This window comes from Hyla sarda, chromosome 10, assembly GCF_029499605.1.
Source record: "Hyla sarda isolate aHylSar1 chromosome 10, aHylSar1.hap1, whole genome shotgun sequence".
In the NCBI taxonomy this organism is placed as follows: Eukaryota; Metazoa; Chordata; class Amphibia; order Anura; family Hylidae; genus Hyla; species Hyla sarda.
In genome coordinates, this window is record NC_079198.1 from 84,420,191 (window position 1) to 84,432,667 (window position 12,477).

The following is a 12,477-nucleotide window of genomic DNA, read 5'->3' on the forward strand; positions in this document are numbered from 1 at the left end:
TGATGTGTGGGAAGGAGGAAAATGGTATCATGGGATTTGTAGGCAAACAAGAAAACTGAAAACAGGAAATACAAGTTCACTTAAAGCTAGCCACAGTGTTATGGTAATCTCACAGCATAGCCATTTAGCCCAAGACAAGTGCAGATCCTTCCTAAGCATGTCCATTACTGTCTGCCAGGTACGTATTAAAATCACCTTATGCTGGATAACCCCTTTAACCCTCCAACTGGTATATCTGTGATTGTGTAAAGGGGATGACAAGAACTAGCATGTAAAATGGTATTGCCGGTAAAAGGTTTACGATAGGTGCAGGTATCGACTCTGGACTGTGGTACGTTTGCAGTTAATGTAACATCAAGAAATGGAACCTGGTTCTTGTGCCAAAGATGAGTGAAGTGGAGATTGTGGGTATAGTTGTTCATATATTGGACAAAGTCTGACGCTTCATGCATATGACAACAATGTCGTCCACATATCTGCCGAACCACTTTATGGCTAGGTTTCCACTTGTTTTTTTTACAAAAACGCCAATAAAAACACCCATTCTGCCGCATGGCGTTTTTTTTGTCAAAAATGATGTTAGCGGCAAGTCAATAGTAAACTGTAAAATGCCAAGGTTAGGTTAACCCTTTGGGTGGTATACAGTATAAACAGCTATCTATATATAGCTGTATATAGTGTATACAGAAGATGGAGAAGTCCCTTTACCTCCCTCCAGTCTCCGCGGGTCTGTGTAGCTCCGCACCCTAGTGATGACATCATTAGGGGGCGGAGCTACAGACAGGAGTCAGGCTAGTAAGGCTCTGTGAAGCTCTGTTCACATTGTTTGTTTTGTATAATGTGAACAGACCCTTCTGGCAGTGTCTTCCCAGATAGGGAGACTCCAGCTGTTGCTAAACTACAACTCCCAGCATGCCCAGACAGCCTAAGGCTGTCTGGGCATGCTGGGAGTTGTAGTTTTGCACCAATTGGAGGTTCCCTGTTTGGAAAGACATTGCATTATGGGTGCTCTCCCCTGCGGAGAGCGCAAAAAATGTCCTAACCCATTTTTTGTGGTTTTTTTCTTCTCCTTTCAGATGCGTGTATGCAGAGGATTACGACGGATTCGATGGATTACTACGGATTAACTCGAATTTTTTTATTTTAATAAAATGGTTAACGAGGGCTGTGAGGGAGTGTTTTTTAAAATAAAATCATTTTTCCAATGTGTTGTGTCTTTTTTTTAATTGAATATTCAGGCCTAGTAATGGAGGCTGTCTAATAGACGGAATCCATCACTAAGCCGGGGCTTAGCGTTAGCCCCAAAAACAGCTAGCGCTAACCTCCAATTATTAGAGCCAGTACCAACAGGCCCAGAGCATCAAAAATGGCGCTCCTGGGCCTAGGCGGTAACAGGCTGGTGTTATTTAGGCTGGGGAGGGCCAGTAACAATGGTCCTCGCCCACCCTGGTAACGTCAGGCTGTTGCTGCTTGGTTGGTATCTGGCTGATACTGAAAATAGGGGGAACCCTATGCATTATTATTTATTTATGGAAAAAAAAACGCATAGGGTTCCCTGTATATTCAGTATCAGCCAGATACCAACAAGGCAGTAACAGCCTGACGTTACCAGGGTGGGCGAGGACCATTGTTACTGGCCCTCCCCAGCCTATATAACGCCAGCCTGTTATCACCTAGGCCCAGTAGCGACATTTTTGATGCTCCGGGCCTGTGGTGGTGGGTACCGGGGTAATAATTGGGGGTTAGCGCTAGCTGTTTTTGGGGCTAACGCTAAGCCCCGGCTTAGTGATGGATTCCGTCTATTAGACAGCCTACATTACTAAGCCTGAATATTCAATTAAAAAAAGACACATCAGCACAACCACAGCCCTCATTAACCATTTTATTAAAATAAAAAAAATAAGGTTCATCCATAGTAATCCATCGAATCCGTTGTAATCCTCTGCATACACGGATCTGAAATGAGAAGATAAAAAACACAAAAAAAATGGGTTAGGACATGTTTTGCGCTCTTTGCAGGGGAGAGCACCCATAATGCAATGTCTACCTAAACAGTGAGCCTCCAATTGGTGCAAAACTACAGCTCCCAGCATGCCCAGACAGCCTTTGGCTGCCTGGGCATGCTGGTAATTGTAGTTTAGCAACAGCTGGAGTCTCCCTGTCTGGGTAGACACTGGCAGAAGAATCTGTTCACATTATCCAATAAGGACAATGTTAACAGAGCCTTATACCCTTTCCAGCCTGGATCGCGTCTGTAGCTCCGCCCCTAATGATGTCGCCATAAGGGGGCGGAGCTACACGGACCGGCGGTGACAGAAACGAGGGAGGTAAGTGGACCTCCTGTTCTGTATACACTATATACAGCTATCTATAGATAGCTGTGTATACTGTATACCGCCCAAAGGGGCTATAGGAGCAGGGAGTCCTGTCAGTCTGGTGACAGAATTCCCGACTCCTGTATAGTATATACGGGTACACTGTGCCCCCCTGTATACTATACTGCTGGGGGAGGTGAGTAGTGACGCTATACATCCCTCCTCACCTCCTTACACTCTGTGGACCGGGCGCTTAGCATCCAACCCACAGAGTGGTACCCAGAAGGCAGTGAGAAAACTGCCACAGGGGACAAAATTGTCTGTTTCCACACACCAGGGAAAACACCAGAAAAAACGCCAGAAAAACTGCCAAAACTCAGGAAAAACCAGTGGCAGTTTTTCTGGCGTTTTTGCTGGCGTTTTTTTAGGTGTACAAAATAAAAAACCAAGTGGAAACCTAGCCTATCCGGTCCAAGAAGGGGTTGGTTTCATTGAAAATATACTGGTTTTCATACCAAAAGATGAACACATTTGCTACAGTTGGAGAAGACTTGGCTCCCAAACTGGCTTCAATCTTTTGTAAATAAAACACATTTTCATGCATAAAGAAAAAACTGCCTAAGAGAATTAAAAAACAATAAGGAACTACTAATCAGATCAGCTGATAAGGGGGTGGGGGGGGAGGGTCAGTGGTGTGCATGAATGCTGTTCCTAAACGAGATGACCCTTGATGATTCTAGCACGTACCAGCGTCTGCAATACAACCCCACTGCCCCCTACAAATCAGACCTTGGTAGGCTACTACAAGAAGGTTTAAATTTAGGGATACTCACGCAGAAGGAGGTAGATTTCATTCTCAATTCAGACTCCATCATCCCCATATAACATTCTTTGCCCAAAGTTCATAAAGAACGATTCCTGCCGTCGATGCTCCCTATCGTCATGGGAATCAGATCTCTTAATGAACACCTCTGCTCTTGGCTTGATTCTGCATTGTGCCCTCTGGTTGAGCTATTCCCTAGCCACATAAAAGATACTAAACATCTATGGTCCTTACTGGAATATATAACTTGGGATGAATCAATGTCCTGACTGGTCTGCGACATCGAGTTGCTATCTACATCCCTGCCTTATACAATGTCGGTACAGGCTGTCTCAGACATTATACAACAACTTTCATTGGGAAAATGAAAGAGATTGGATCCAGCTCAATGCAGATAAAATCGGGTTTAATCCATAGGACAAGGAAGGAACAAGTTACGCGTTTCAAGCGCTGCAAGCGCTCTTAGTCATACGTATATGTATGTCATATGTATGACTAAGAGCGCTTGCAGCGCTTGAAACGCGTAACTTGTTCCTTCCTTGTCCTATGGATTAAACCCGATTTTATCTGCATTGAGCTGGATCCAATCTCTTTCATTTTCCCACTGGCTGGTGCCGTCCAGCGCCTGGATCCGTGCTCTACTGTTTGGGGCGGGGTGAGCTGGCTCTTACCTTGTCTGCCTTTCAACAACTTTCATTGTACTATTCGGTGTTACAAGGGTTCATTCTGGATGTCTTCTGGTAGCTTTATGAAAATGTGTTTTATCTACTAAAGACTTGAACCAGTATAGGAGCCAAGTCTTCTCAAACTGTAGCAAATTGTTTATCTTTTGGTATGAAGACCAGCACATTTTCAGTGAAACCAACCCTTTCTTGGACCGGATAAAGTAGTTTGGCAGATATGTGGACAACATTGTTGTCATATGCATGGGTACTGACTCTGAAGTGTCAGACTTCATCCAAGATATGAACAACAATGCCCACAATCTCCGCTTCACTCATCTTTGGCACAAGAACCAGGTTCCATTTCTTGATATTACATTAACTGCAAACGTACCACAGTCCAGAATCGATACCTGCACCTATCGTAAACCTTTTACCGGCAATACCATTTTACATGCTAGTTCTTGTCATCCCCATCACACAATCACAGATATACCAGTTGGAGGGTTAACTAAAGCAAAAAGAAATTGCTCAACCAGTGAGTACACAGCCATAGAACAAGACACAGTATGTAATCGCCTTAAAGCCAGAGGGTACAAACCTTGGATGCTAGCGAGAGCCAAACATAGAGTACAGAATAAACCAAGAGCTACTCGAAAACCAGAGTTTGTCTCAAGCAAGTAATCAGCCTGATCATCAGAGCAAAGTTTCCTTTGTTACTACATATAGTATGGAGTTTGATGCTATCAGGGCTATTGTGAATGAATATCTTCCTATACTCAGACAGCATCCGACTTTGGATGTGATTTTAACACCTTAACCCCTTAAGGACCCAGCTATTTTACACCTTAGGACCCGGCCCTTTTTTGAACATCTGACCACTGTCACTTTAAACATTAATCACTCTGGAATGCTTTTAGTTATCATTCTGATTCCGATATTGTTTTTTCGTGACATATTCTACTTTAACATAGTGGTAAAATTTTGTGGTAAAAAATCCCAAAACTTGATGAAAAATTAGAAAATTTAGCATTTTTCTAACTTTGAAGCTCTCTGCTTGTAAGGAAAATGGATATTCCAAATATTTTTTTATTTTATTCACATATACAATATGTCTACTTTATGTGTGAATCATAAAATTGATGTGTTTTTACTTTTGGAAGACACCAGAGGGCTTCAAAGTTCAGCAGCAATTTTCCAATTTTTCACAAAATTTTCAAACTCACTATTTTTCAGGGACCAGTTCAGGTTTGAAGTGGATTTGAAGGGTCTTCATATTAGAAATACCCCATAAAAGACCCCATTATAAAAACTACACCCCCCAAAGTATTCAAAATGACATTCAGTCAGCATTTTAACCCTTTAGGTGTTTCACAGGAATAGCAGCAAAGTGAAGGAGAAAATTCACAATCTTCATTTTTTTACACTCGCATTTTCTTGTAGACCCAATTTTTGCATTTTTACAAGGGGTAAAAGGAGAAAATGTATACTTGTATTTGTAGCCCAATTTCTCTCGAGTAAGCACATACCTCATATGTCTATGTAAAGTGTTCGGCGGGCGCAGTAGAGGGTTCAAAAGCGAAGGAGCGACGAGGGGATTTTGAAGAGTACGTTTTTCAGAAATGGTTTTTCGGGGGCATGTTGCATTTAGGAAGCCCCTATGGTGCCAGAACAGCAAAAAAAAAAACAAAAAAAAAGAACACATGCCATACCATTTTGGAAACTAGACCCCTTGAGGAACGTAGCAAGGAATTAAGTGAGCCTTAATACCCCACAGGTGTTTCCTGACTTTTGCATATGTAAAAAAAAATAAAAAAAAATTTCACTAAAATGTGTGTTTCCCCCCAAATTTCAAATTTTTGCAAGGGTTAATAGCAGAAAATACTCCCCCAAATTTGTAACCCCATCTCTTCTGAGTATGGAGGTACCCCATAAGTTGTCCTGAAGTGCACTATGGGCGAACTACAATGCTCAGAAGAGAAGGAGTCATATTTGGCTTTTTGAGAGCAAATTTTGCTCGGGGGCATGTCGCATTTAGGAAGCCCCTATGCTATGGTGCCAGGACAGCAAAAAAAAAAAAAAAAAAAACACATGGCATACCATTTTGGAAACTAGACCCCTTGAGGAACGTAACAAGGAATTAAGTGAGCCTTAATACCCCACAGGGGTTTCACGACTTTTGCATACGTAAAAAAAAAAAGAAAAAGATTTTCACTAAAATGTGTGTTTCCCCCTAAATTTCACATTTATGCAAGGGTTAATAGCAGAAAATACCGCCAAAATTTGTAACCCCATCTCTTCTGAGTATGGAGGTACCCCATAAGTTGACCTGAAGTGCACTACGGGCAAACTACAATGCTCAGAAGAGAAGGAGTCATATTTGACTTTTTGAGAGCAAATTTTGCTCGGGGGGCATGTCGCATTTAGGAAGCCCCTATGGTGCTAGGACAGCAAAATAACCTCCCCATGGCATACCATTTTGGAATCTAGACCCCTTGAGGAATGTAACAAGGTACAGTGAGCATTTACCCCCACTGGTGTCTGTCAGATCTTTGGAACAGTGGGCTGTACAAAATTTTTAATTTGCACAGCCCATTTTTCCAAAGATCTGTCAGACACCAGTGGGGTGTAAATTCTCACTGCACCACTCATTACATTCCGTGAGGGGTGTAGTTTCCCAAATGGGGTCACATGTGGGGTTTTATTTTTTTGGCGTTTGTCACAACCGCTGTAACAATCAGCCACCCCTGTGCAAATCCCCTCAAATGTACATGGTGCACTCTCCCTTCTGGGCCTTGTTGTGCCCCCCCAGAGCACTTTGCGCCCAAATATGGGGTATCTCCGTAGTCAGGAGAAACTGCATTACAAATTTTGGGGGGCTTTTTTCCCTTTTACCTCTTGTCAAAATGAAAAGTATAGGGCAACACCAGCATGTTAGTGTAAACATTTTTTTTTTACACTAACATGCTGGTGTAGACCCCAACTTCCCCTTTTCAAAAGGGGTGAAAGGAGAAAAAGCCCCCCAAAATTTGTTAGGCAATTTCTCCCGAGTACGGCGATGTGGCCCTAAACTGTTGCTTTGAAATACGACAGGGCTCCGAAGTGAGAGAGCGCGATGCACATTTGAGGCCTGAATTAGGGATTTGCATAGGGGTATTCTACTCCAGCGATTCCCAAACAGGGTGCCTCCAGCTGTTGCAAAACTCCCAGCATGCTTGGACAGTCAACGGCTGTCCGGCAATACTGGGAGATGTTGTTTTGCAACAGCTGGAGGCTCCATTTTGGAAACAGTGGCGTACCAGACGTTTTTAATTTTTATTGGGGAGGGGGGCTGTGTAGGGGTATGTGTATATGTAGTGTTTTTAACTTTTTATTTTATTTTGTGTTAGTGTAGTGTAGTGTAGTGTTTTTAGGGTACAGTCACAGGGGAGGGGGATTACAGCGAGTTTCCTGCTGCGAGTTTGAGCTGCCGCGCAAAATTTGCTGCATCGCAAACTTGCAGCCTGATACTCACTGTAAGCCCCCCTGCCCATGTGAATGTACCCTGTACATTCACAGGAGGGGGGGGGGGGGGGACCTCCAGCTGTTGCAAAACTACAACTCCCAGCATGCATGGTCTATCAGTGCATGCTGGGAGTTATAGTTTTGCAACAGCTGGAGGCACACAGGTTGGGAAACACTGAGTTAGGAAACAGACAATGTTTCCCAACCAGTGTGCCTCCAGTTGTTGCAAAACCACAACTCCCAGCATGCCCAGGCAGCCAAAGGGCATATTGGGAGTAGTGGTTACGCAACAGCTGAAGGAGAACAGTTTTGGGGCCACTGTGTAGTGGTGTCCAAGCTGTAGCCCTCCAGATGCTGCAAAAGTACAACTCCCAGTATGCCAAAACTGTCCAGGCATGCTGGGAGTTGTAGTTCTGCAACATCTGAAGGGCCAGATGTTATAGAACTACAACTCTCAGCATGCCTGGACAGTAAGGGCATGCTGAGGATGTGTAGTTTTGCAACATCTGGAAGGGCACAGTGGTCTCCAAACTATGGACCACCAGATGTTGCAAAACTGCAACTCCCAGCATGCCCAAACGCCAAGGGCTGGCCGGGCATGCTGGGAGTTGTAGTATACAGGGTCCCATTACAGCAATGCATGTCGCTTTACGGCGACGTGCATTGCTGTAAAGGGCCCGACCGCGGCTGAAGAGGAACTAACCTGTCGCCGCCGCCGTCTTCATCGCCGGGATCCGGGTCTTCAGGGACGAGGTAAGTACCGGGGCCGGTCCCCAGCACTCCCCCGTCCCCCGCCGCGTCCTCTGTTCTTCCTCCCGTCCTCTCCGGACATCCAGGGGCCGGGCAGGGCGGGAGGAAGTAACCCCCCCTGCGATTGGTCGGTGAACTAACCGACGGATCGCAGGGGATAGGAGGAGGTGGCAGGCTTGCCACCTCGCTCCTATACTATAGCATGGTCCTGGCTGTCTGTGACAGCCGGGATCATGCAAAATTACCGGGCGGTCGGGTCCCAGAGACCCGATCAGCCCGGTATTGCCACAGATCGCAGGGGCGTTTTCCCTAGCATTTCAGCAGGCATCCGCTTCCGATCTCTGCCCGGGGCGCGGCAGAGACCGGAGAAACACCAGGATGTACTAGTATGTCCTGGGTCCTTAAAGCCCAGGGTGCCAGGACGTTCTAGTACGTCCTGGGTCCTTAACCTCTTCAGGACATAGGGAGTATACGCCCTGCATCATGAGTCCTTAAGGACCGAGGGCGTATCCATACGCCCGTGGGAATTTCGGCCCCCACCGCTAGCCGGTTGGGGACCGGAGCCGGATGCCTGCTGAAATCGTTCAGCAGGCATCCCGGCATATCGCCCAGGGGGGTCATTATGTCCCCCCATGTCGGCAATCGCCGCAGATCGCTGGACAATTCAGTCCAGCGATCTGCGGCGATTCCGGGTCAATCGGGTCTCCACTGACGGCCCCGAACAGCCAGAGCCTGCAGGGGTGAGGTGGCACTGGTGCCACCTCACGATCACCCTGATTCGTCGGCCGGATCACCGGCCGACCAATCAGGGCGCCTGCTGCGGGTGTCACTCCCGCACCCGCTCCGCCCCTCTTCCGGAGGACGTGAGCAGGTGCGGGACGTGCACCCCGGGTGCTGGGGACCCCGATCCCCGGCGTCAATGTTGGGATCGGGGCCCCAGGAGCAGCGGCTGCGGCGGGACTGACCTCATGCGGCTGGATCGTTGGAGGTGACAGCCTCCTGCTGTTGCTTAGCAACAGCTCCCAGCATGCAAAAAGGGCATGCTGGGTGCTGTAGTTATGCAACAGCAGGAGGCAGACCACCACAACTCCCAGCATTCCCTTATGGGCATGCTGGGACTTATGGTTTTGCAACAGCTGGAGGCACATTTTTTCTATGGAAAAGTGTACCTTCAGCTGTTGTATAACTACAACTCCCAGCTTGCACAAACAGCTAAAGTGCATGCTGGGAGTTGTAGTGGTGCATCTGCTGGTTGTATAACTACAACTCCCAGCATGCCCGTTGGCTGTCGGTGACTGCTGAGAGTTGTAGTTTTGCAACAGCTGAAGGCACACTGGTTGTGAAACTCAGAGTTTTTTTTTACCTAACTCAGTGTTTCACGACCGGTGTGCCTCCAGCTGTTGCAAACTACAACTCTCAGCAGTCACCGTACACCATGCACCGTACATGCTGGGAGTTGTAGTTTTGCAACAGCTGGAGGCACCCTGGTTGTGAAACACTCAGTTAGGTCACAAACTCAGTGATACATAACCAGTGTGCCTACAGTTGTTGCAAAACTACAACTCTCAGCAGTCACCGACAGCCAACGGGCATGCTGGGAGTTAGTTGTAGTTATGCAACAGCTGGATGTCCCCCCCCCCCCCAATGTGAACGTACAGGGTACACTCACATGGGCGGAGGATTACAGTAAGTATCTGGCTGAAAGTTTGAGCTGCCGCAAACTTTCTGCTGCAGCTCAAACTGCCAGCGAGAAACTACTGTGAACCCCCGCCCGTGTGACTGTACCCTAAAAACACTACACTACACTAACACAAAAAATAAAATAAAAAGTAAAAAACACTACATATACGCATACCCCTATACAACCCCCCTCCCCAATAAAAATGAAAAACGTCTGGTACGCCACTTTTTCCAGAACGGAGCCTCCAGCTGTTGCAAAACAACTCCCAGTATTGTCGGACAGCCGTTGACTGTCCAGGCATGCTGGGAGTTTTGCAACAGCTGGAGGCACCCTGTTTGGGAATCACTGGCGTAGAATTCCCCTATGTCTACCCCTATGCAAGTCCCTAACTTAGGCCTCAAATGCGCATGGCGCTCTCACTTTGGAGCCCTGTCGTATTTGAAGTCAACAGTTTAGGGTCACATATGGGGTATCGCCGTACTCGGGAGAAATTGTGTTACAAATTTTGGGGGGTATTTTCTGCTTTTACCCTTTTTAAAAATTGTAAAATTTTTGGGAAAACAAGCATTTTAGGTAAAAAAATTTTTTTTTTTTTACATATGCAAAAGTCGTGAAACACATGTGGGGTATAAAGGTTCACTTAACCCCTTGTTACGTTCCCCGAGGGGTCTAGTTTCCAAAATGGTATGCCATGTGTTTTTTTTTTTTGCTGTCCTGGCACCATAGGGGCTTCCTAAATGCAGCATGCCCCCAGAGAAAAATTTGCTTTCAAAAAGCCAAATGTGACTCCTTCTCTTCCGAGACCTGTAGTGCGCCAGCAGAGCACTTTTCACCCCCATATGGGGTGTTTTCTGAATCAGGAGAAATTGGGCTTCAAATTTTTAGGGGTATTTTCTGCTATTACCCTTTTTAAAAATTAAAAATTTTTGGGAAAACAAGCATTTTAGGTGAAAAAATGTTTTTTTACATTTGCAAAAGTCGTGAAACACCTGTGGGGTATTAAGGTTCACTTTATCCCATGTTACATTCCCCGAGGGGTCTAGTTTCCAAAATGGTAAGCCATGTGTTTTTTTTTTTGCTGTTCTGGCACCATAAGGGCTTCCTAAATGCAACATGCCCCCCAAAAACCATTTCAGAAAAACGTACTCTCCAAAATCCCCTTGTCGCTCCTTCGCTTCTGAGCCCTCTACTGCGCCCGCCGAACACTTTACATAGACATATGAGGTATGTCCTTACTCGAGAGAAATTGGGCTACAAATACAAGTAAAATTTTTCTCATTTTACCCCTTGTAAAAATTCAAAAATTGGGTCTACAAGAACATGTGAGTGTAAAAAATGAAGATTGTGAATTTTCTCCTTCACTTTGCTGCTATTCGTGTGAAACACCTAAAGGGTTAAAACACTTACTGAATGTAATTTTGAATACTTTGGGGGGTGTAGTTTTTATAATGGGGCCATTTATGGGGTATTTCTAATATGAAGACCCTTCAAATCCACTTCAAACCTGAACTGGTCCCTGAAAAATACTGAGTTTGAAAATTTTGTGAAAAATCGGAAAATTGCTGCTGACCGTTGAAGCCCTCTGGTGTCTTCAAAAAGTAAAAAAATGTCAATTTTATGATGCAAACATAAAGTAGACATATTGTATATGTGAACCAAAAAAAATGTATTCGTAATATCCATTTTCCTTACAAGCAGAAAGCTTCAAAGTTAGAAAAATGCAAAATTTTCAAATTTTTCATCAAATTTACGGATTTTTCACCAAGAAAGGATGCAAGTATCGACAAAAATTTACCACTATGTTAAAGTAGAATATGTCACGAAAAAACAATATCGGAATCAGAATGATAACTAAAAGCATTACAGAGTTATTAAAGTTTAAAGTGACAGTGGTCAGATGTGCAAAAAACGCTCCGGTCCTTAAGGCCAAAATGGGCTCCGTCCTGAAGGGGTTAAGGGGTTAAAGGGGTATTCCAGGCCAAAACTTATTTTTTTATATATCAACTGGCTCCAGAAAGTTAAACAGATTTGTAAATTACTTCTATTAAAAAATCTTTATCCTTTCAATAGTTATTAGCTTCTGAAGTTGAGTTGTTGTTTTCTGTCTAGCTGCTCTCTGATGACTCACGTCCTGGGAGCTGTGCAGTTCCTATGGGGATATTCTCCTGTATCATGCACAGCTCCCGGGACGTGACATCCTCATTGAGCAGTTAGAAAACTTCAGAAGTTAATAACTATTGGAAGGATTAAGATTTTTTAATAGAAGTCATTTACAAATCTGTTTAACTTTCTGGAGCCAGTTGATATACAGTGGTCCCTCAACATACGATGGTAATTCATTCCAAACGAACCATCGTTTGTCGAATCCATCGTATGTTGAGGGATTCGTGCAATGTAAAGTATAGGAAGCTGTACTCACCTGTCCCCGCCGCTCGAGATGGTGTCCCCGCCGCTCCCGATGGTGATCAGGGCCTCTGCTGGGCTCTCCGCTGTCTTCTCCGGTCCTCCGCTGTCTTCTCCGGTCCTCTTCTGTCTTCTCCGGTCCTCTTCTGTTTTCCGCAAGGCCTTACTGGGCCTGCGTAGCGACGTCATTACGCCGCTGCGTATGCCATTCCTATTGGATGGCGTGCGCAGCAGCGTATTGGCGTCATCGGAGAGGGCCGAGAAGACACCGGAAGACCAGCGCTGGACCCGGAGTGCACCCCGGAGCATCGTGGAGGAGTAAGTAATACTTACCGCACC

The 12,477-nt window shown here is 45.3% G+C and overlaps 2 protein-coding genes across 2 annotated transcripts in view; both read right to left on the bottom strand.

Annotated features, from left to right (window-relative positions):
- Positions 1 to 3,289, bottom strand: part of LOC130293389 (nicotinamide N-methyltransferase-like) — a 51,459-nt gene extending 48,170 nt beyond the window's left edge. Inside the window, exon 1 of the mRNA XM_056542011.1 lies at positions 3,149 to 3,289. Within this exon, the coding sequence (XP_056397986.1) occupies positions 3,149 to 3,196 (48 nt within the window). The 5' untranslated portion in view covers positions 3,197 to 3,289. The remainder of the gene's footprint in view (positions 1 to 3,148) is intronic.
- Positions 1 to 12,477, bottom strand: part of LOC130293392 (nicotinamide N-methyltransferase-like) — a 104,407-nt gene that overhangs the window by 14,590 nt on the left and 77,340 nt on the right. The gene's annotated exons all lie outside the window — the stretch shown is intronic.